This window comes from Chlamydotis macqueenii, chromosome 9 (assembly GCF_036417535.1).
Source record: "Chlamydotis macqueenii isolate bChlMac1 chromosome 9, bChlMac1.mat, whole genome shotgun sequence".
Classification (NCBI taxonomy): domain Eukaryota; kingdom Metazoa; phylum Chordata; class Aves; order Otidiformes; family Otididae; genus Chlamydotis; species Chlamydotis macqueenii.
The window spans coordinates 15,282,234-15,306,850 of NC_141564.1; the positions used below are offsets into that span (position 1 = coordinate 15,282,234).

At 46.5% G+C, this 24,617-nt stretch overlaps 1 protein-coding gene across 4 annotated transcripts in view; it reads right to left on the minus strand.

Moving 5' to 3' along the window:
• Window positions 1–649: 649 nt before the first annotated feature.
• IL1RAP (interleukin 1 receptor accessory protein) overlaps window positions 650–24,617 on the minus strand; it is a 49,341-nt gene continuing 25,373 nt past the window's right edge. For 3 of the 4 annotated variants that reach the window (XM_086754799.1, XM_086754798.1, XM_086754800.1), the window contains exons 3-11: window positions 21,123–21,408; window positions 20,176–20,368; window positions 18,145–18,310; window positions 17,095–17,166; window positions 15,818–15,947; window positions 14,716–14,864; window positions 12,415–12,564; window positions 11,313–11,456; window positions 650–1,922 (exon numbers count right to left, since the gene is read on the minus strand). In XM_086754799.1, coding sequence (XP_086610925.1) covers window positions 1,198–1,922; window positions 11,313–11,456; window positions 12,415–12,564; window positions 14,716–14,864; window positions 15,818–15,947; window positions 17,095–17,166; window positions 18,145–18,310; window positions 20,176–20,368; window positions 21,123–21,408 — 2,015 coding nt within the window. In that variant the 3' untranslated portion in view covers window positions 650–1,197. Of the gene's footprint in view, window positions 1,923–5,226; window positions 8,588–11,312; window positions 11,457–12,414; window positions 12,565–14,715; window positions 14,865–15,817; window positions 15,948–17,094; window positions 17,167–18,144; window positions 18,311–20,175; window positions 20,369–21,122; window positions 21,409–24,617 lie in introns of those variants that run through there. The other variant, XM_086754801.1, reaches the window with a different exon arrangement.

A 24,617-nucleotide genomic window follows, 5' to 3' on the forward strand; every position in this document is an offset into this window, starting at 1 on the left:
AGACTGACCAGAGTGGTGAAGGAGACCTTTCTTTTTTCTCTCAGAGAAAGAAAACAAATGCAGTGTATTACCTGATCTGGAGTGTCTGAGCATGAGCTGAAGATGGGCAGCTGACTCCCAGGACTCTCCAGGGTCTTTGCCTTCCTCAGTGGGGAGAGAAGTCTTTATATAGAATAGAAGGAGGCAAATTAAGTTTTCGTTGCAGATGAAGAGTGGGAAACACTGCTGACAGCCAGCTCAACGGGCTGAGGAAACTGCAGCCCCAGGGAGACTGTTCAAAGGCTCTTGTGGTTATTTAATGAAGTGTGATTTAGTTTTGACCCCTCAGCTTCAGTGCCTGAGGTTTTCTGTGTGTGTTTTAGGTCTTGCTCCTATCCCTGAGCTCATTGACTACTCGGAGAATATTTAAAATCATATTTCCCTAGATTCGTAATGGTTTTCTTTCTTGTTGCGTGAAAGGCCACGCAACTGACAGAACAAATTCATCATATGGAGAAGCCAGGAGAGGGACCGAGCCCAGGAGCACACTGGAAGCACTGGGAACGGGAGGGGACCTCAGTCAGCTTGGGCAAACCACCTCCCCAGGCACTGCTTGGTGAATGAGGCTCCAGCATTTACCAGTTCCCACAGCACTTGTAACAACAGCAGGTTAAAGAAATCAGATTTATTTAGAGAGAAGGGACTTGTCTTAAAACTCTTGACCCAGTTCTTTTAAACCACAGTGGATAACACACCGTTGTACCGCACAGTGCACTCCTCCACTGGCGGGGGCTCCCATTGTCCTCATCAGCAAAGTTTTCTGCTTTGCAAAATACAGCCTTGCTCCCCCTTCTCCTGACCACCAGGAACACGGCTTCTCCCCCAGCCCGCCCTCCCTCCAGACCCCTGGTCAGGTCCCTGCCCTCCAGCACCTGGCCCCAGCAGCAGCCCTGCGGCAAACACCACCGCGGCTGGGGAAAAGCAATGCCAGAGAAACACTTTCTCAGCTCCCCTTTGCAATTTAAATTCAGGAGGAGGACCTGAGTGGGCAGCCCCCAGCCGCTGCTCTGTGAATGGCCAAAGGTCCCTGGCTCAGATCACCAGCGCTGGTGATACTGCTGCAGTCCTCTGGCCTGCGATATTGTATAAATATCTTGTCTGAGGCTGCAGTGAGTTTCTTTTGCCATCCCAGCACCTGCAGTGCTGTCAGCCTCTTGGCTAGAGTACGTAGAAGTCGTTGTTGTTCGACAGGTCACTGTAATGGCAGAGGGCGAGAGCAGGAGCCTGTGCTGGCAAGGGCTCGGGTCGACTCCTGCCCTGAACCCCCTGCACCATGGGCCTGCCTGAGCCCGGCTTGCAGAGATGAGCGTCCCACTTGCGCTCAGCCACAGCCCGATGCTTACGCTTGAGTCTGCTGCTGCCATTGCAATAGGTCCCACAACACTGGCACATCAAGAAGTGCTTGGCTCGGTGTTTGGCCTTTGACTCGGAGGCTGGGGCTGTCCCTCCGGGAGCGAGTGTCCCTGCCACGGCACCCCGTGAGTCGGGCTGCCCTTTCAACCGGCTCCTTCTCCTCTGGACAGGGTCCAGGCTGATGTCCGACTGGGAGGAGCAGCTCTCATTCCAGCCGGTGCCGGCACTCAGGCTGCGCAGTGGCAGGGCGAGCCGCAACGCCTTCCAGAACTGGGAGCTGGAGCGCTTGGACTTCTCCCCTTTCCAGGTGACGAAGGAGACGGACTCCTTCAGCTGGAGGATGCTGGGGTGGGTGCACTGAAGGGGCCTGTACTCCACCACAATGAGCTTGGTGGCGATGGCGTTCTGGCACATGATGCCCAGCTTGAACTCCAGAAGGCTGATGCTCTTCTCCGTCAAGTAATCGGGGCTCAGGACCACGATCATCCTGCGGCTCCTCTGGATGAAGTCGAACACGGCTTCAGTGGTATCTAAGAGTGCAAGGGAAGAGGAATTGGGGTGCACAAGGGGGAAGGAGCGGGGAGAGAAAAGCTGAAGGAACTGTTTGTTGCCATACCTGCACAGATCCCCCCTTCCCACAGAGGGAAACCTGGCACAAGCCCAGTGACTTTCAACTTGCCCATGCTCCTGCTGACAGGCACTGCAGGAGCAATAGCAGCAGTCTTGTTTTGCAGTGGGTTTTTCAGAAGGCTGAAGTGGTAAACGAGAAGCCGAGATGGCAGGATAAGTCAGGACCATACTCTGACTTCGGCCCTGCACGGCATCACCCCAGCCCAGGGAAGTGCAGGCATTTGATAAAAGGCAGCTCCTGTTCAGGAGCCGCCTGCCCACAGCTCTGGCACCCCTTTGCATGTTGGGAACAAAGTGAAGCAATCACGTCATCTTGCCACAGCTCGTGCTGCTGAGGCTAAGACCCACCTCCTTCCTTCTTATGCTCTCCCAGCTAGAAATGGAAGCCTCCAAACTTAGAAAGCAAAAATGTCAGCCTTATACCTCTCCATCAGTTCCCCTAGCTGTGATGGGGGATGAGAACCCTGTCCTTCAAAGCATTTCTTGGGATTAATTGCAGTTTGTAAAGCTCAGCAAGATGCTTAGCTGGAATAGTGCCAGGCAAGGGCAGCATCTCTTTTATTATAAATGTTGAAAAGCAGCAGACCTGAAGGATGTCCTTGGCTATCTATGGCTTGGTATGCAGGAAGCATATTGAAAGTGTCATGGCTAATGGGTGAGCAGTGGAAAGGATGGGACTTAATAGAGCTGTGGCACTTAGCAAATTAACCCAAGCTGATTAACAGAACTGTAAAAACTTAAAAAGCCCCCACTCACTTACTGAGTGCTGATGCCTGAGATGAGGGGGGACCTGAGGATGAGGTGGTGTTCGGGCAGGACAGGGATCATTGGAGTAAGAGCTCTTGCACACAAAGTGAAAAAACTCCCTGTAGGAATGTCTTGCATTCCTTGTATCTGAGGATAAGAGCTACCTGCTGCTTCCATTGCCTTTCACACTGCTAAAGCCTTGATTCCTCAGTACGGAGACTCCCTTCCTCCCTGCCAGTGGAACAGTGGTCTTTTATATAAATAAAAATACTGCTCCTTCTCTGCAATGGCAATGCCTCTTATTCTTCCAGCACTTGGCTGTCTCCTTATCTCACAGCAGAAGGTACACCGTGTTGCACCTGGATGCATCTTATTTTAATATTATACAGAGCAATATTTTTTTTCAAAGATATATGACTAGCTGTAAAACTCATTGTCACTAGATTATTTGGGGACCAGGAGCTTGGGACAGGAAAAATGATTGAACAACAATATCCTGATGGAGAAAATAAGGTATTGTTTGGTTCTTTAACATAATACTGGTATTTAAATCAAACTATTTGGAGTATTTTTTTCTTGTATACAAGGTTTGGGGGGATTTCCCCCACTCCAGCACACACAGGAAAACACTGATTCATTGAAACCAAAAGTAAATTATAAAGTCAGTTCTGTCAGAATTGTCACTTAACGCCGTGAAACGTTCTTACCACCCTATTTCAAAGGCACAAAGAACTGGCAGCAATCTCCCCATTTACCGAGTCCAGACCTCATTCAAACCTTTCTATAACTGAGTGAAATCTATTTTGAAATCAGCCAAGCTTCAACATTTTGTGAAAAAAAAAAGCTCCTTTGCTGGTTTGAAAGGTCTTTCTTTTTGAAACTGAAATCACAGAATCACAGTGAAACACAGGCAGGAGCAGCCCCTGGGATGTCACCTATTCTACACACCTGCTTAAAAGCCACAGGTTCAATTAATGTGGATGATTCCAGCACTGCTGAAATGAAATGTTTTGATTGAGCTGATAGTAATGGTTTTCTTTTATCAATTTTGAATTTGCAACACTTCTGAGACCTCACTTTTTTTTTTTTTTTGGCAGGGAAAATGCTCAAATTCCCAAAGATAGATTTTATTTCTGAGAATGGGATGCATTTAGACTTGGCTGACCAGGTTACCTTGGGATGTTCAGTTTACAACATAATCCCAGCTCACAGAAAATCCTGAGTGGCCACTTCACAGTGTGCAGGCAGGATGGTCCCTCCCAGTGACACCAACAGCACAGGATGGGACAGGCAGCAGTAACACTGCTGGGGTTCGGCTACCAACAGAGCTGGGAATCTGATGCCCTTAGATATCTGCTTTATACCACAAAATTTCCCTCTTTTCTACATGGTTACAAAGGACACTGCATATTTTTATTGGTTTACTTGTGTCTCCTCTTAATGCACCCCAGAGATGTAACAAAGGTGTGCAAGAGCCACACATTCGACCCAGCCCAATGAAAGCTGGAGGGTCACAGACCCAATACCCATACCCCATAGACCCCAAATCCACAGATTGTCACAAGTATTAATTTTGCTAGTGGTCTGGAAGTGCTAGGTTCTCTCTCAACTTACCTGCTATCATGCAAACAAGGGAAAAAGCCAAGAAAGTGGCTTGGCTGAGAAAACATGAAGCTGAATGAACCTTTTTTACCCAACTACCTGGAAGGTGATGGGCAAAGCATCCTTACAGTGAGTTTGATTTTTGTAGTTAGGGCAGATTTCCAAGAATGGTGTTTCCTTCCCATCGTTTTACCTTGTGATTGCCAAGTGAGCACTCTGTGGGTTAGAGACTTTCTGTGTGTGCGTGTTCACTGCTGGGTGACACGTGAATGCCGCCTGCTTGTCACTGTGCTTCTGCTCGCATGGCCCTGGTAGCAGTGGTGGTGCCTCAGGATCTCTGCAGGCAGATCATGAATCAGCCAGGAAAATGCTCCCCTCTAAGGAGGCGTCCCTCAATGATCCTGATGCTTGGACTACACACAGTCATCTTTCTTTAACGGCCTTTTGCAGATGTAATGGGGAGGAAAATGATAGTTATGAGAAATGCACAGGGACTGAAATGCAAAAGTGAAAATGTTTTATTGAAAAGCAAAATAAAATAATACTGACACTTCACAGACCAAATAACACAAATGCAAAAACATACAGAAAAGAGAAGGGAAAACTCTGGAACAGCTGTACAACATCAAATGGCACAGAAGGGGGAAGATATTTTTTTTTTTCCAATTTGTGCCACACTGTTTCCCTATGAAATAACAATGAGGAACTTTGTATGAGTTGCATATTAATAAATGTTAGGTTAGAGCACAGAATCTCAAATGAATCAACTGAACTAGACAGATGCCATGACAGAATCCCACAATGGAAACCACATGTGGCAGAGGATGAAATGGCAGGTGTATCTGAAGTCTGGGCTTTACCCCTGGCCCAACAGCTCCCAGAAAAGCCAGTGGTAAAGCTCCCGGCGGAGCAAAGCCTGCTCCAGTGCTATTCCTCCCACACTGCTCCCTCTGGACCTCTCGGGCCCCCCTCAGTACATCGCACCTTTTGCCTTGTGGGTGCTTTGCTGGCATTCTCAGTAATCCTGTTCTGGGGTTGCAATGGCACCAAGGGCCCCTGCAATGTATGCCAGAGAAAGTCTTGGTCCATTCTTTATTTGGAAAGCCCTTTGAATAATATCAGCAAAATAAATGAGGTGGATTTAACTTCCTAAAATAATCAGACTAACTAAAACATCAGCAGAATTTCTCTTGGTATCTCAGCCAAAAGTGAGATGTGATGTGAGGTTTGGGATGCTAATTGAATTTATGCGATTTTTGAGTCCATTTTTTAAAAATTAAATTGGAGTCTAACACAGTTCTGCTTTGGCCTCAGGGCCTTCCCTCTGCCTGCAGATCTGGCAGCTGATTACAGGGATGCTGAAAACACAAACAAAAAGGTGAAGCTGGGCAAAATGACGCGGTTGCAATGGCTTCACAAAGCTGAGCATGGTTTTGGGGACTACCTTGTACAAATGAAGCTTTCTGGAGCCTGGGAAGCAGCTCTGCCCCTCCACAGCCAGCCAGAGTAAAAAGCTCGTAAAAGCAAAGCTTTTAAGCCTTTTTACCTGTGAGCAGACAAAGAGCTCCACTGCCTCCAGTTTTACTGCAATTTTACCTGCTTAAAGCAAATCTTACTTGGGGGGGACAAAGAGGAAGGTGAGAAAGAAGCTCTATTTGTTCCACGTTTTTCCAGTACCTACCCAATGGCATGGGTAGCCGCGGCTCCCCACTACCCTGGAATAATATTATTAATCATAAGATGCTAAGAGCAAGGGGCTTCGCCAATGCCAGGATTCAGCCCCACACCTTTAAGGCTGGGCTGTTTACTGGGATGCTCTCAAATCTCCCTGCTCAGCTGGGTGAATAGTGCGTAGACTCCAAATCGTAGTGCTTTTTTAATGCCATTACAAACAGCTATGCTTCACCCGCTGGACACCAAGAGAGCAAAATCATGAGTCAGAGGTGACTCAGGAGCAACCATTATTGACAAAAAATAGGCATGCACTTAGTGTGCGTAATACTGAATTCCACAGTTAAGTGGGCAAGCCCTTGCATTGGGGGCTGCAGGAGTATGGAGACACCCCCATAGCTCGTAGTTTTATGTGAAAACATTGTGAACAACAGTACCAGTCAATGCCAAGGTCCCACTGTGCTTCGGTCTGTTCTACAAGGGAAGGGATACTCCCCTCCTCCATCTGAAAAGCCTGTCTGCTGGGAGTTAACTCACCAGGTCCTCTCCTATGCCTGCTGCCTCCCACTGAAGCAAGGACTGGTACCCAGTGGTTTTTATATTTCCATTTTGTGCAAAGGCTGCAGAAGCTGAGACACATCCTCTGTTCTGCAATTCTGGGCTGGGAACAAGATGGGTGGAGACTTCCTTTGTAAAGCCAAAACCTGAGCCCTGAATTATGAATGGTGATGTTATTCATACCCAGGCAGAGACCACTGAGTCTTCATAGATTCACAGAACAGTTTGGGTGGGAAGGAACCTTTAAAGGCCATCTAGTCTAACTCCCATGCAAGAAGCAAGGACATCTCCAACCAGATCAGGTTGCTCAAAGCCTCATCCAACCTGGCCTTGAACGTTTCCAAGGATGGGGTATCTACCACCTCTCTGGGCAACCTGTTCCAGTGTTTCACCACCCTCATTGTAAAAAATTTCTTCCTTAAATCTAGTCTCAGTATATGGTTTTTTTAGTTTAAAACCATTACCCTTTGTCCTATCACAACAGGCCCTACTAAAAAGTCTGTCCCCACCTTTCTTAAAAGCACCCTTTAAGTATTGAAAGGCCACTGTGAGGTCTGCCCAGAGCCTTCTCCAAGCTGAACAACCCCAACTCTCTCAGCCTTTCCTCATAGTCTTACCCAGCCAGACAGAGATAGTAGTTTTTAATAAGTTCAGATAAGTCTGTAGGATCAGTCCCCTGGGGAGCCAGACATTCAGTGTCATCTCAGCAACACCTTGCATCATGCTTTCCCCCAGCCAGCAGCATAGAGACAGTAGGCAGGTTCAGTAGTAAATTGGGGTTGCTTGCAGTGCTTGTGAAGTCCCTGAGTTTACTCTACAAAGAAGCATACTTTCAGACATACTCCATGGCCTATAATAAGGAGAGAATCCCATGGATTATGAGCATTACAGCCATGAAGGATCTGGGGTACTCAGGAGACTGCAGAGTCTCAGAGACTTAGTAGAATTACTACAGTACAAATATCACCTAGCAGAGCTTTTTTTCCTCTTTTTTTTTTTTAATTAAAAAATGCTTTTGTAACAGCCATTTCACATTGCTGAACTATCAGAATGCACCTGGTCCTATAGAAATGTGGGGAGCAAAGATGAGGAGCCTCAAAAGTCTATTCTCCCCCCACGGACGCAGAAATCTGTGATCCCACAGTGATCAGGGCTATATAGCTGGGACATGTAGGAAAGGCTTTATACTGGAGCCACCTTTCAAACTGTTCCCTAGCTTCTGCAACAGGGACCAATGACCAGGAAGAAGTGAAGCTGCTTCCAAGAGGAAAGGAGCTCTCTCCTGGATGCCAGTGAAGGTCCCATAGGAACTGGATCTAGGAGTACTGGCCTATACAAGTGCCATGCTATCACAAGGTACTGACCACATCCCACTTGGATAAGCCAAATTTAGAACTTGAGCCCAGATTTTGTGTGGTTGATGAGAAGGATGTGCATTTGCAGAGAGGAGGTGTGTACATCTTTGGTCTCTCTACTGCCAGTGCAGTAGAAAAGCTACACGGAGGCATGACTGTCCTGTGAAACGCTTGGGATGCAGTCCTTCATGGCAAGAACCCCGAGTTCCTTCCCCCTTCCTGGCCTAAATTGTGAATTTTGGGGGTTTGTTTTGTTTTGTTTTCTGACGGTATTAAACATTTTTCAGGGATACGTATGAACCCATCGAGGCTCAAACTCCTGCTAATTTTTTTCACTGGCATTTCCACCTGCAGCTGCTTCCAGAACCTGCCCTTTGGGAACTTGGATTTCTCGCCTTTCCATTTTATGACAGTCAAGGCCGCCTTGGCCTGCTTCAGCTCTTTCACTTTGCTCTTCTTGATGGCTTTGTACTGCACTAGAATGACTTTGATGTTGCCCTTGGAGGCCATATTCTCTACACCAGCCTTGAGCTCCAGCAGGGCCTGTGTCCCCTGCAAGATGTAGTTGGGGCTCAGGACAACAAGCAGACGTCGGCTTTTCTGGATGAAGCTCAGGGTTTCATCTGTGACAACTGGGAGAAAGAAACATTGAAGTGGTTAGCGATGGCCAAGAACACGCTGCTAAGCTGCTAGTGTGACACCAGGTGTCTCTTGAAAGGGACAATAGAATCCCTTGGAGGCCCTCTCTAGAGACTATACTGGTGCTTTCCAAACCTGCAAGCGATTCCAGGTAGGGCCTCCTACACCATGGCTGGTACCCACTGCCCCATAGAGAGACATCTACTCCCAGCCCCAGGCTGCCTACAGGTGTTTCCACCTCCCCATGCTACACAGAGATGGCTGAGGTACTTCCATGTAAAAGGCACTGTACTACATGGCAGTGACACCACCCAATGCTATGAGGATGTCATGTAGCTAAGAGGACTGCTCTGATAGGCTCAGATTTAGCTTCCTTCTAGTGAGAGTGAAAGAGGTGACTCTCTGGAGCAAAGCAGGAAAACTGCCAGCTGGACAACACATGACCTCAAGGAAAAGACTCAGCCTGAAGAGCCGCCAGGAAGCCCGAATGCCTACGCTTACATCCTTCTCTGGCAGATGTCCAGAATGATGCTGGGTAATCCCTTCACTCCTCTTGCCTTGGTTTCCCCACACCAAGCACACACAGTAAGTATCTGCACTCTCCCTGAGTGTCCTCATGGGTTAGTTTGCTGTGGAAATACTACCATCCTAACTCCTGTTACTCATCCATGTGTTCCTGTTGCTGTCAACTATGAAAGCAGATTTGAGTGTTTCTAGAATTGACAAGTAAACTGCTCTGAAAACTTTTAATGAAGTGCCTCAAAAGTGACACCCTTCAAGCTCAAGATGTATCATGGTAACTGTGGATTCTCTTTGATTTTCTAACATCTGCAGATAGACTGTCCTTAGGCACCTTTCTGTGTGCGTTCATCTAACGTGATAATTCCATATAAGTGTGAATCCCAGTGCTTGCACGCTCTGCCCCAAGACCTACCACACTTCATTGACAAGGGAATGCTCTTGACTGGTCAGAAAATACAACAGAGAATAAAATAACGCTGACAGGCAACTTCATTTATCTGTCAAGCATGTTTGATTAGTTCCTGTCAGCAAACTTGCAAGATAATCCATCTCCTACTGTTTCTCCATCAAGGACAACATAACTCTCTACCTGTGACACAGGTGCACACTCCAGAGGCATGACACCAGCTGCCAAAAGCTATCTGCTGGCCCACTGTGCTTCCCCAAGAAGGAGATGAATCAAATCCCAGCTAAGAAGCAATGGGGAAGCCCCAGGAGTGCTGCAAAAGGCAGTGCAATGACGAGCCACCCCGGTAGTGCTTTGGAGGGCTGGCGCTGGATTGCGGCTGGCAGTTCCTGCCATGGTGAGCAGGGATGGGAGCGCTCCGGGGATGAGGGTGAAGGACAGAGAGCCCAGGAGAGCTGCACCAGGAGGAAAATGAGACCCTCCAAAGAGAAAAGGGAAGGATGGCAAGAAGTAGTAGATGGAACAGGAGAGAGATGTACATCTTGAGGAACAACTGGTGAGAACAGCTCTGAGCCTGGCACCAGCATCAAGCAAATAGAGCCTGACAGGTGCTCTGCCACATCATTCAAGCTCTCTTTAGAAGGAACAGCACCGAATTGCAGCTGTCTCCCTGACCCCTGAGGCACATGTAATTACTTGCCCTCAAACTTAGAGATGCTGTATCCTGGAAATGTTCTAGGAGATAAAGATAAAAGATCCCAGACTGATTCTGCTCCCTCTGTCAAGCAGCTGGGCTGGGACTCTAGCAGTCTCTCCGGTCCTACCCAAAAGGGCCCCAATGGACTTTATCAGCACAGGTTCTGCCATCAGTCGGGTCCTGACCAAAAGCTCATGAATTCAAAGTGTGTCAGTCTGAATTGGCAAAGGTTCAGGCTTTGAACTTCTAGTAGGCATCAGGGATCATACATCCAACTCAGCCCCCAGGACGCTGGAAACTGAGAGTGTTGGCTAGATTTGTGCCGTTGCTGCGGCACCTGTGTGACTGTATGCATATCTGGAGAATTTCACAAACTTCCACTCCTGGCGATTCCCTGCATCCCTCCAGCAGACGCTGTGTCCAGAACCTTGTATGATTTATCTTGAAAAAGTGAAAAAAATCTACCTCTCAGTGAAGAGATGAGTCTCACTACCTGCAAGAAAGTGCTTTCAATCACAACAACTCAATTGTATGCCATGCTAGACACAGACTCTCTAATTAATGAGGGTGAGTAGGACGCCTTCTGGGAGGGCATGTTACCTTATCACTGATGCTGGCTTAGTGCTCTCCACACCTTCCTGAAGCAGACACTGCTGGTTTTTACAGGCATTCACCATCACCCTCTGCAAGCTACCAGTCTGCTCCAGCATCACGCTCCCTCTACCTCTTTTCTTTCTAGCCTTGACTTTACTCCCCTTTATTAAGGCAGCTCAGAGGGTTTGCATGAAGATCAGTGGTCCAGTTCCCTGTTGACAGATCAATCACTCCTGCACATCACTCCTGGGGAGAGCAACTGAAATGACCAACAACCACCACTTGCCCACCACAGCCTTTTTGGTGGCCTGGAGCCAATCTGCAACAATGTCACATGAAGCAAAGACATTAGAGGATACTAAGAGATTGTTAGTGGAGATAGGGGAAAAAACAAAGCATAATGTTAATCTGGATAGGCCAGTTCCTATCAGCTATCAGCACCTTAAAGAACAATAAAGAGAGGATGTGCATGGAGCACAGCCCCCTGTAAAATACTCACTTCCCCCAGGGAGGCTGTCTCTGTCGAAGATACACAGCTTGTATCCAAACTCATTCTCCAAGACTCCCCGCAGCGTCAGCAGCACAAATTCCTCCTCCTCTGCGTTGCGTGCGTAGGACACGTAGACATCGTACTCCTTCCCGTCTGAGCATTGGGAGTGCAGAGAAACACAAATGGCAGAAGAGACATTTGTGATACTGCACATGCTGAGCCTTTGACTTGCTTCACAGGAAAACCAGATATGAAGGCTTGCTTTGAGCCCAGGCACCGCAGGTTAAGACACATCGATTTCCATAGTTACAAGACAGCAGCACTGCCTCTTTGAAAACCCAGCCTGAACATGCAGGTACTCAGACACTGCTGGGTTGCTGAAAGCACGAGACCACAGCAAGATGACCAACCCGTTCTTCTCCAGGGTCCTTTTGTCTTTCAACATCTCTGAGATTGCTTCCTCTCATTGCTGTCTATCCACACAAGCAGTCCCACCAGACAGAGACTTGCACCCTGCCTACACCCTCTGAGAGCCGCCGCACCCCCTTGGCAGGTTCACACCACAAGCTGCAAGGGCTCAAACGCCCTCTTCATCCTACCAAGGAAGAAATCTCACCTCAGAGTCCCAAGAGAAGAACTCCCAGTAACACAGAGAAGCTGTGGAAGAACTGAGGACAGAGGGGTGATTTCCAGATCCATCCTTTTGGATGCGTTCAGACATTTTAAAGCAAATCACCCTAGATTTGTGAATCCTTACACACAGTTACCGGAGAAAACAGGGACTTATTGAATCTTGATGACTTATCTTGACCATCTAGATCGCATGAAACAGCTAGCCATCAGCAGGGCAGTGCCCCAGGAACCCTGACACATCCATGCCTCTCCTCTGCAGAGAATAGAGAGGACTTCTTTCTCCTTTCCCCTGACTCAAGCCTGACTCTTCATGCTCTAAAATGACCCACACAACTGAATGCAGGTATAGAAATGGAAGGTCAAAATGTCATTATGTGGTGAAGAGGGTTAAAAATAGCTTACATGAAAACTCCTATATGAAATCAAAGGGTCTAGCCTACAGCAGCACAAAATAAATGTAAGCTCTTTAACTCCTTACCTAGAATGGTTTCATCTGTTCCAAAATGAGCCCGATAGAAGAGGACCATTTCAAGCCAATAAACATGATAGATGACTATCAGCACCACAACGAGCAGGATGGTTGCCCCCAGTCCACAGGCCAGCTCCACGGTGTACTTCGGTGCTACAACTGGGTTTGAAAAGAAAGAGGAGGTCTGGTTTACAGAACAGGTTGGGCCTTCAACTAAGCAGGAACAAGCTTGTGTCACATGCAGCCAAACACCAGAGGAACAGCCAAGAGCCAAGCTGGCCCTTCAGAGGAAGGTGGCCAAGCCAAGGCTTTTCTGGCAGGACCCCTGATGGCTGGCCACCCTGGCATCCCCATTCTGGGTTACTAGGTCCAGTTGGGCTGGCAGAGCAAGCCAAAGCACAGACTGGACTTCTGTCTCTGAGCAAGACCCTGGGAGCAGCCAGATGGTAGAATGACCTGTTGATGGGAACCATCTACACAGTCCAAAGCCAGCTCATGAACATGACCTTCTCAGCAGTATATGCAAACTCTTGGGGAAATACAACAGCACTTACTTCTAGGAGAGCCAGTCAAAGCTCACCTGCAGCAAAATAAAGGCAATGGCCACCATTTTCCCTCCCCATCATGCATAGACAGTTCTTGTGGCTTGTCGCAGACTGACAGCAAGGATGTAACTAGCCATAGCCTGATTGTTTTCTACCAGGAAAGAAGAATCAGAGTTCATTACAGAAAAGCTGAAATGCTTGCAAACAAATAGGACAGCTTGTGGACACCAAGCCAGAACATCACAGGCCCCCCTCCAACTCATACAGTGTCCGTCACTCCACTGCTGCTTCTTGTATTAAGGACAGAAAATAACTCTTCTAACTGTATCCCTGGGCAACTCCATTTTTATGGCGATTCAGGTTGCAGCTGACATGCACACTGGCAAACTGCACAATACGAGAACAGCAGTGAGTGGAAACATCACCAAATTCCAAGATTTAATAAGTTTTATTAGAAACTGAATTACAAAAAAATGAAATTTAACAAATTTAACAACTTTCATTAGGTGATGAGCAGCAGAAGTATGTGAGAAGGAAAGGGAAATCATCCAGAAAAAGCAAGAAATATATATAACCTAATGTAATGAAACAGTTGGAGCCAACATGCCAACTTGCTAAAAACTGCTCAGAGCAAACCCACTCAACTGCCCAAGAGCAGACGGGGGAGGAAAAGAGAGGATAGTACTAGAAAACAGCATTTAGGCACTCTAGTATGTTGTATAGAGAAAGAATCTGAAGACTTTATATTCGCTTCTGCTACGTGTACAAACATTATCATCCCAGAAGAATTATGTATGTAGGATAAACACACTGGCAGATGGTTTCAGCCTCAGTTGTATGTTTGGTCTATTGTTGCTTGCTAATGATCCAGAAAAGGTTTGTCTCAAAGGAAGAGGAGTAAAAAGGAAGGAGGACAAGAACCAAGAAGGAAGAGAAAGAGCTCTTCCAGTAAAGACCTCTTCTGTTGAGCCTCCCCATGCTAAAAGGGTTGAGTAAAGGAAAGAAGGTGTCTAGAATGAGCTACACAAGGCAGGGCAGCATTCCTTATGGGAGAAGGGAATTCCGACCTACAGCAAGCAGGTGTTAAAGCTCTAGATGAGGTTGATAAGGAGGTTTCCTGCCTTCACCAGAAAACCTCATATACCCATAGTGAAGGCTCAGTTCTTGTTACTGACAGGTGGGTCTGGGAAACAGGAACAAAATCTTTGATGACAGAAAGACATCGGAAAAACCCAACAACAGAACAATCCATACCATCCATGCTGAGATGGCTGTATCTAGACTAGAGCATCCTCACAGCAAGAAGTAAAACCACAAAGCATTGTGGTTAGACCATCTTACTCCCTAAGCAATGTCAACGAGTGCAGTCTGCTTTCTGGAAGATGCCAATTGGTAGCTGTTGGGTCACGTAAAACCATCACGCAATCAAATAACCTGCAATCATTTCAAGCAGCCTGTCCCCTCAGAACTGCTTCAATTGTGGTACATGGATTAGATAAGAACAACAAATCTATCCACCCCTCTCTCTCCCCTGGTACTTGACCGTGGTAGGGTGTGACATACATCCTTCGTTCCCTGCCTCCAAGAAGTAGTGCAGTATGACAGGAGTAATACAGCAGAGCGTACAGAACAGTATGTGTTGGGGGAAAAAGGCCAGATAGAATTATTTGTTCTCCCACTGTTTTGCAGGGCAAGGCTCAAGGCAGGACCAACAGCCCCCTCTGAGCACGCCTCATTTCACACCCATGCTCTGCAAGCATTTTACCTTTCATGCGCACTATGGCCTGGCTATGGTCCTCGCCTTTGGCATTTCTGGCGTAGCAAGTATAATTCCGTTTCAAGTCCTCTGGTGTGGCTTTTGCAACTGTTAGAGTCCTTATGATAGTTTTGTCTTCAAAATCTCTAGTAATTTCACTGTAAGAGAAAAACCTGAGCATTATCTATGTGAAACTGCAGCAAGTTCTCAGTGACAAATACTTCTTTCTCTGATATAACCCGACTTTTTCTTTAAAAAAAAAAACAAACCACCCAAACTGATATTTATAAATTGATACACACTTCAGATTTTAATACAGCTGCAGCTGTTCCTTTATCTTATTTTCCTTAATATTTATTTTGCCACTCTAATTTTTTCATTGCAGCTGTGTCACATTGCATTTTAGAGATAAAGGAAGTTCTTGCCTACAAAGCAACAAGATCTCATGAACTCAGGATTCAGAGCCCATGTGACGTTCCCTGTGCAATCCTGGATGAGTCACTTTGTCTCTGTCTGCCCGAAGTGATCATCTGCAAAACGAGGATAATAGTACTTCCTTTGGCCTGTCCTTTTTCTATGTAGGTTTGCAAACTCACTGGGGCAGTGACTGCCTTCCACGCGTAATTCAGCACCTGGCAAACAAGACTGAGCCTCATTTGGGTTCTTTGTGTAATTGAATCTCTATTCCTGCTAATCAATATTATGTATAATACCACCTTCTTGTTTTCAACCTCTGTTTTTTGAAACATTTTTATCACTTATGCTATTTGGGAATATTGGTCTAGATAAAATTGTGTCTGCCCCTGTTTTAGGAGTCCCACAATAGCACCAGCTGTTAGCATCACTACCAGGACCTGAAGAAGCGACGATGTGAACTGGTAGACAAAGCTCCCTCAAATCCTTCTGCAAGATGAGACACTGTCCAAGTCTGGAGGCCTCCTCCCTGGAGCTCCTGGTGCTCATGACAGCATGGTGTAGACACAAGGGTTTCTGGTTAACAGGGAAGTGGGGGACTCCACACTCCCTTGCAAGGGCAAACAAGACTGTTGCATGTCTGTACCCACATCCAAGAGAGATGAGATACAAATGAAGGTTCGCATTACGATGTTACCTTTGTGTGACTTTTATCTTGGGATCCATGATGTCATCTGTGTTTTTCCCATCTATGGTCCACCACACCTCTGTCCGAGAGTCTTTCAGGAAGGTGAAGAAGACCTCACAGGACAGAACAAGGTCATCTCCTGGGAAGAAAGAAACATGGTGAGATATCTCAAAGCAGGAACAAGATCACTCTGACTTCTGTGCTTTCCAGTGGTCCTACCAGTCTGAGCTCTGCCTCCCTTTAGGAGGGAACGAGGCCACCATCTCCCTTCAGGTATCTGGTAACAATTTAACAGTCCAGACACGTTGATTTATGACAGACAAATAAATAGGAAAAAATATCCTGATTTCTCAAATGTGTTACAAACTCCTTGACTGCACCAAGCATCCCACCCAGAGTGCCAACCACTTCCTTGGAAAGCTGGGCAGTGCTAATCCTCCCCACTGCACAGGGGACGGATGCCATAAAGAAAAGGATCCAGCTTCACAAAAGCGTTTTGATGTGGGAACGCTTGTTCAGGCATTTAACCTCCCCTCAAGATCAGGCTTGGGAGCGTGAATATCTTTGTGATCAGCACATAAGTGATTTTATCTTACAGAGCGACTATGGAGGAAGTCTGACCTTCTGAGACAAAAAAAGCTGTGGTTTAAAGTGAAGACTCTGCTGGTAATCATCATCATTGGCACCACATTTATTACAGAAATGGAATGGGACATGATCCATTCAATACAGGGAATTGCTCCAAAGAGCTGTCAGTCTAAACAGATGGGGTGGGGGAAGGAGTGTGCTACCCTGTTACACAAGGCTGTGAGGGCAGCAAAAGGAGAGCTGTCATTAATTAGGAAGTAACAAGGCAAAAAAGGGAGAGGAGACCAGCAAAAAGTGGCCAGAAGGCTGTAGCCACTGAGGGGCTGAATGAGGGAGGGCTGGAGCAAATCACAGCCAGAAACAGGGCTAAGACAAGGTCCTACAGGAATTTCTCTAAGCAGTTGAGGGTCCTTGTTTCCTCTGCTTCTGCAGCTGCAGCCCTGCATCTCCGTGCCTGAATATCTACCTTTATTTGTGCTTGCAAAAGTAAACTTTCAAAGCAGTGCTCTCCTACTCTGGCATCAGGAACCAGCACTCTGTGCTGTCTGACAGGCAACTTGCGGCAGCTCGTGTGCTCTGCAAGGGAAAGCACCGGGGATGCAGCAGATAGGGAGAGCTTCTGTGCCTGGCCAGGCTTCCCCATCCCAGCAGGCAGGCTGTCAGGGCAGCCACAGCGGGCAGCGAGGGTTGCCATTTACCTGCTTCCAGTTCGTAGACAACTTTCTCATTTGGAGAGGTGAACTGTGGTGGTAAGGCCTTGTTTGGAGACCCTGCGGGAGAGAACAGATGGCCCCCCTCGGGGACCCAGACTTCATGAGAACCTGGGGTCCTTGCTCATGATGCCCTCATGCCTCACTGTACCTGCCCCAATCCAACTTGTGATACGATCCTGCTGCAGAGTTCCACGCAAAGAGAAGTTTAATCCTAGCCCCCAAACGCAGGGCTAGACCCAGATTTCGAGTCTTCTCCAAAGTTTAGGTAAGTCTAGATACAAGTTTTTGGGCGTCTCACATCAGAAGAGCTCCATAACCCTCTCACCTCCTGCTCAACATCTTCCACAAAGCAAAACCTGTACCAATTTCTTTTTATTGCTGCTTCTAAAAAACAAAATACAAACATTGTTTCCTGTCACAAGTATTTAATTAAGCTCTTAAAGCAGTAGTTGCCATGGGACCCAGCACGAGCTCTACTGTTCTCTGGGTTTTTAAGCTCTGTCTACAATTCCCTGGCAGGTAGGCTGAGCCCTTGTGCCTGGGACAGACCTGTCCAAGCGCTGGGCTGGGTAACTGGAGCTCTGCCTGGCCGATTAGCAGGCTCAACCTCAGCACACAAGGCTGTTAGACTGCAAGATGATAGAGGCAAGTTGGCTATAATGGGACAATCCCACAAATAACGATGAGCAAAGGGCACTGGAGACAAAAATGAGCAAGAGTGCCAGGGTTATGCATTCACATGCCAGCAGAGGGTACCCCTGGCCATCTCATGGGCTGTACCTCACCAGCCTAAGCCTGGGCACCCTCTGTGTTGTTTGGGCCATTTGACATGGCAGTGGTTAGGACCTCCAGTGCAACATGTCCTGGGCAGTCACACGAGGCTGAACCCAACAAGCAAAAATATATCAGGTCAGTTGGGTAATGCAGACTGAGCACAAACACAAATACAAATGGATCCTGTGACACTCTTCTATCTGTTTTCACCACTTCAGCAGTTATCCACTTGCATTTTACACATTTTAAAGTCATTCTTACCCACCACCTTCATCTTTATGGTTCTGGTGAGATTATAGGTTCTTCCGTGGTCCTTGAACGTCACAATACAAGTGTAATTCCCTTTATATGCACTGCGGACAATGCCGATGATGAGCCTGGGCCCTTGGGGGTATCGCTCATAGAAGCCATCCACCAAGTTGCAGTTCTGGAGTCAGGCGGAAAAATACTTGAGTTTTTGGATTCAGAAGTAAAGACATTGGTTTAAATGCTACTACAAAGATCTGTTTTAAAATTATGAATATGATACTTGGGATTGTGATGTAGATGGGACCTAAACACTATAAACTTTGAAGATATTGGAATACAAACTGGTATGTTCACTTTGAAAATGAGGTGATGAAGCAGATGACCCTAATAGTTTTGTCCCACCTTAAATATAGACAATTTTATAAAAGAGAGATCCAGAAGTACATTTGCAATCAAGGTGAGTGAAGTGACAAAGCAAAGAGTGAAAGTAAAAAGAGACAGGAAGAAAATGATGATGTATTCACAAATGGATACTAAGACTAAAGGACACGTTCCCCGTTGATGTCAGCATGTATACCTCTTTTGGGACTAATCAAGCTACCCTGACTGACTTTAGCTAGGGATGAGGCCCCAAAATTGGCAACTGGCAAATGAGAATCTGTAGTACAGAAACCTTAATAACTCTTCTCTTTCTGTCAGGCAAGGCAGGAAACCTCTGCCAAGTATCAAGCTAGAGATCCCTTTTCAGAAAGCGGTTATGCAGATGACATCTTGATTGTCATAAAACCTAAAGACGTGCACATTTTCTAAGAGATTATTTCTGAATGGTACGTTTCCAAATCAAATACATCCTAATGGGACAGTTTAAGGCAGGGGTCATATACCATTTCTAATGACTTTTATTAGGCATGGGATGACTTGCTGCCTGAAAAATTACTTCCATGGGGCTTTTTGTTTCATTCTGCTAATTGATCATTGAGATGTGAATTTCAATGAATGGTACAAGTAAAGCTTTTCAACTACTGGAGTGAAACTGCTCCTCGTGGATACAGAAGTCAGTTTTTTCCTGAAGGGTTTTAGAGTTGGGTTTTTTCTTTTGGGGTCTGCTCTTTTATTGTTGGTTTGCTTTTTTTTTTTAAATCAGCAGATATATTTGTTGCCAACTTTCTTTATTATTAAATTCATTCATACAGAACCTTCTGTCTAGAAATCCAACAGTGCTTTATAAGCAGTCGGAGAATTCAGTCCCATAACCCTCTGGCTGCACATCTCCTGAGAATTCTTATTCTCTCTTGACTAAAGGCATCCACCTAGAGAAAAATACTGTGGTCAGAATTTAATAAAATTGAGCAGTATGCTGTAGGCAAGAGCCTGAGGATGTCTGGAGACAGCCTAATTATCAGAGCAGTATGGAGGGTGGGATAAGGATGTCTCCATCTTCAGAAGAGAGCTTTGCTGAATTGTGTCAAACAGGGCACCCATGGTCCTTGCAGAGGCCTGATGTACAACTTCATTTCCCGACCTCAAAGGATTTTGGAAAGGATGCTATTTTCATTAACAGGTGTGGGGTTTTTTTCTTTTAGTGGGGGTTTTTTGTTTTGTTTTGTGGGGTTTTTTGGTGGGGTTTTTTTTTTTGGTTTTTGTTTGTTTGTTTGTTTGCGGTTTTTTTGGTTGTGTTTTTTTTTTTTTTTTTTACAGAAGAGGGAATATGAATCACAGTTTCATTTACAGGGACAGCGACTGGCTCACACAGCAGGTCAGGTATACTGCCCGCAGCTGAACTGAGGTTCCTAAATCCCTGCTAGAGTGTTCTTCACCTGTGCATGCTGATGAAAAAAGTTTCAGTGTTAGCTCTCAATTCCCCTCCAAGAGCAGTTTTACCCTTGAACTGAATGGAAATAAAGCTCTTAAAGTTAGTAAAGCTTCATTAACAGCTTAATCACCGGGGAGACTCTGAAATATAGCTCCATGACCCTAATGCCCACCATTGCTTTTTCAGATACAACACGGCATTCCCTCACTGCCCAAATACGTCCTTCTTACCAAGTACCACTTGACAGTTGGTGTTACACTAGGAGGGTAAAACCCATCAATATCTGGACATATGATCTTCTCATTGGCGTGCTCCAAGTAGAACATCTCTTCAGTAGGCTTTATTGAATGGCTCACACAAGAGTGTTGGTCTTTTGGAACAACTTCCAAGGGAAACGCAACTTTGCTGCAGTAGGTTGTATTTCTAAGGACAAAGAAGGATAGGGCTGATTAGCTGAAACTTGTTTGCTCCTACAGCAGTGGAATGAAATAAAAATCACATCTGCAATAACGAACACCGATGAGGTATATACAGCCTTACTTGACTCATTTACAAACACAAAAGAAAACACCATCAGAGACGGCGACACTACCTCAGAAAAAAAGCCTATAAAGATGACTAACAAGCAACATCCACTCCCCTGCTGGTAAAGTAGATAAAAGGGTCAAAGACACCAGGAACAAGAGACAATGTGAGGAAGATCAAAAAGAGCTCTTGCACTCAGTGCATAGCAGATGCTATGTTCATTTTGTACCACTTAGAGACACTTTAAATTTCCTAGAAGTCTGAATCTCATGAATCTTTGCCAAACTAACATGCAGTCAAAACATTACCCCTGCATCTGAAGTTATTTTTACCCTAGACATACAGATCACTTCTTAATGGTGAGTGCCTGTGGATTTTGCCATGGGCTCAGCAATAATATTTTCATGGACACTTTCAGCTAGCAAGGAGAGGCATGCTCATTAATGTTTGCAATGCCCCAAGCATTATTACGATGTAAATTGGCTCAGCACTGAGCGGTCTTATAATCGTAACATTTTTTTCCCATTAATGCTTATGTAAATAGTCTTGTCCCTACAGAAAGAGATCTGGTGCTAACAGCATAATTTCCCCGCTTCCACGAAAGTCCTTTGATTACACTGAAAACATAAAGAAGCTACACCACACAACCTACCTGAGCATGCATGTATAATTCCCAGTGTCATTGAGAAGAGCAGGCCAGAACCAAAGGGTGTCCTTCTCCTTACTGATGTGATTGTCTGGGAGACGAAAATTAATGGGCTCCTCCAGATCCCGGTCCTGCCCGATCCTGTACCAGATCAGGGTTAAGCCAGCAGAATGGGCTGTGCTGTAGTTGTACTTCAAGAAGGTCTCAAAAAGTGGGCATTTGATCTTGGCAGGTTCCCCATCATAAATCTGGATCTGCTTCATGGTGTCCACACCCCAGTCATCACAGCGTTCTGCAGCCAGGAAGAACAAGGCACCTTAGCTTGCAAGTCTGCAGGAGAAAAACTGTTCCACCCATGTTCCCCACAGCCCTTGGTCCTTTCCTCATTAAAATCAGAGGCAAAAACATAGTGTTTTCAGTGGAAGCAAACTGGGCTTTTATACAGCAGAGCAAGAATACTGTGTTCATTTCTAGAGAACCTGCATACCTCTACTTTCATTTGTACACCTACATTTCTTCCAAGCTATTTATCACCCATCAGGACAGTAGGATTGGATAAGATATTCCTGCAAAACATCAGGCTTCCTAGAGAGCTTCAAGAAAATTCAGCCCTAAAATCTTGTGTGGGAAGATAAAATTTGCGTGAAAAAAATGCTAGAGGTGTGTATGCATCCATGCACAGTGACAGGGAAGATGGAAATAGAGGTGTTGAAATAAGGGGGGGGGGGGGGGGGGGACCACCCAAACCATCAACCATCCCTCAGAGCTAGGGGTCACGGCCCCAGGCAGAAGCAGCTGGACTGTGGGGTCTGGGAGCGAGGACTGTCTTTCCTGGGGTGGATTCATGTGACACCTGTGCACACTATGATAACACAAAGAGTGCAAGCACTAATAAGTGACACGTAGTGACTGTTTATAGTGAAGTTTGGGAAGGGGGGCCGAGAGGCAGAGTAGGCAGTATGGAGGAGGTGGCAGTAGGTTCTCTTGGGGATGCCCAGGCAGCCCCCAGGTGCAATCCCCACGCACCGTTCAACAGGCTCAGTGTGGCTCACGGCACTCAGGCTGACATAGAAACTGGGCAGCATGAGAAAAAGCTGTTCAGGTGTTTTGTTTTTTTTTTTTCCCGTCCAATTTATTCTTGTCATTAGTGAATACTTTCAGGACAAAAAGCACAGTCAAAACCCATTTCTCTTCTGAGTGCTCCTTTCTACTCCATTCCTCCTACCCATCAGGAAGCCCAGTCACAAAGGGAATTGGTGCAAGCAAAGCATGGCACAGGGGTGTCAGCAAACCTGAGAGCAACCTGCACTGCCCGCACCAGCTGAGATGCGGGGAGAAGCTGCTGTCACTGCATCTCCCATGTCCCCACGCTGACAAGGCAAAGCGTGGCACCCCACGCTTCCCAGCGCATCTCTTGTTGCTGCTGAGAGGCATTAGCTAGGGCAGTCTGACATCTGAGAGCCCAAAATGAGTCAAATAAGAGGGGTGTGCTGCCTGCAGCGGTCCCCAGGAGCAGTGTCTCAGCATATCACAGGCACACCAGAGACGACACTGCAAAGCCTCTCCGGTTTGCAGATCTTAGAACTCCTCGGACCAAGAGGAAAAACAGATTCCAATATGTTCTTTGAGCCCAGTTCTTCTGAACTGACTTCACAGGCCCAAAGTGGGATTTCTGGCACTTTATCTTCCTTAAAAAGACAGCGAGATGTAGCTTGGCCCCAAATTCATACTTAATTAAAAAAAAGCAAAGAGATAAACCTTTGAAGAGACGGGCCCGCAGTGCTTTAAGGCAGCAACGCTAACTCCTGTGGCTCAGCCATTGTTAGTCCCAACAAGGAGGAATGTGGGCCAGTAAGAATAGAAATGTTTTCTGGTGGGTTTACACATAAATGTAAATGCAAACTGCACTGCTCCTCCTGTGCTCTGCCAAAGACCATGACAGGGCACTACTGGAGGAAGAGTGTGAATTGGGCTAGGAAAAGGTAGTGAGGCTGCCCACAGTACAAGTATTCCAGTATACGAACTCCAAACCCCAACAGCTGGGGAGTGCCACAGCTCATCACCTCAGAAACATATAGATATTTATTTCAAATCTGCACAGTATCAGCCAGCGCAGCTGCCACCACAGCCAGTGCCAAGGTTTATTCTGAAAGATCAAAATCTCTATGGAAAGCCTTATACTATAAGAAGGGGCATAGTCACCAGTCACAGCCATGGTCAAGGCCAACTGGAACCCGTATGCTGCTTTATGCTGGTGCGGTCAAGCTTTCACATTAGCCACAGTCAAGTTTCCATAGAGTGGTAAATGAGACAAATGAGCCTGCCAGAGACTGCCTGCTAATTGCATGATAAAGCACTGATTACCAGTCACGTGGGGGGATATTAGTTTTCATAAAGAAAGGCTTTCCCTCTGAAAGGAGCCAACCTGGGTCCATAAATCAGGACACTCAGGTTCTCTTCCCAGCACCTGACTCCTCTTGGGCTGCATAAAGGCAAATTGTCTCTATGACTTCAAATGGCAAGACTGGAGAGGAAGAAAGCTATATAAAACATTACAGTACTGAAACGCTTGGAGTCAAGATCAATGAAATTTGCAATCATGAACTGCTCTTGCATTTTGCAACAGCTCATAAATCAGCATTGTAAAACTACTTACCCATTCTACCTGAATGAGTTATTGAAAATAAATACAACTATTTTTTTTTCCCTCTAGATTACTCAAAAGCAATGTATGGGCCTTGTCTTCTTAGCTGGGGAAGAGACGATTGTTATTGTTCTTTACGACAAGAGCTGTACCTGGAGATTTTGTCTCACAGCTGGCTGACTCACTTGACTTCAGGAACACTGTGACACCAAACAGCTAGTCCTAAAACTCCTCACGTCTGTCCTGCCTTGGGGTGCTGCGTGCTCAGAGCTGAACCCCAAACACAGCACATAACTCTCCTGGTAACAAGCGGCCACAACACCACACACGGCAGGAGCAGCCATCCAGCTTGAGATGGCAGGCGGTGCGTGCCACCCCGCAGGTAAGGATTCCTCCCGGCTGCCAGGGCAATGCCAGCCCAGCACAGCCCCACGGGCTCAGGAGGCAAAGCCGTGATCTATTGCTCACAGCAGAGATGGCAGAAACACCACGGGCTGGAGTGAGATCTCCTTCTCGCATCAAACACCGAGGACAGAAGTTGTGGTGCTTCACACAATTTCCCTCCTCCCTATGCCTTGTTGACAGTAGTACTGCAATTTCGAATTTTTGAGGTGTTTATGCCCGAGACAAGTGGGCTCTGCCTGACAAGGCATGTGAGGGGAATATGGGGCATCCATCCCTCACACACACACCTTTGTGAGCCTCTGCCTCCTCCGCTGTGATGTGCCTCCTCTCCCCAGGCCAACAACATCCTTTGCCATGGTGGCACTTAAGCAGCAGACCCCAGGGCAGGGGTCAAGCCCAGGCAGCTGACTGCGCTCCCCACGCACACATAAAGTGGAGGGGATGCCCACATT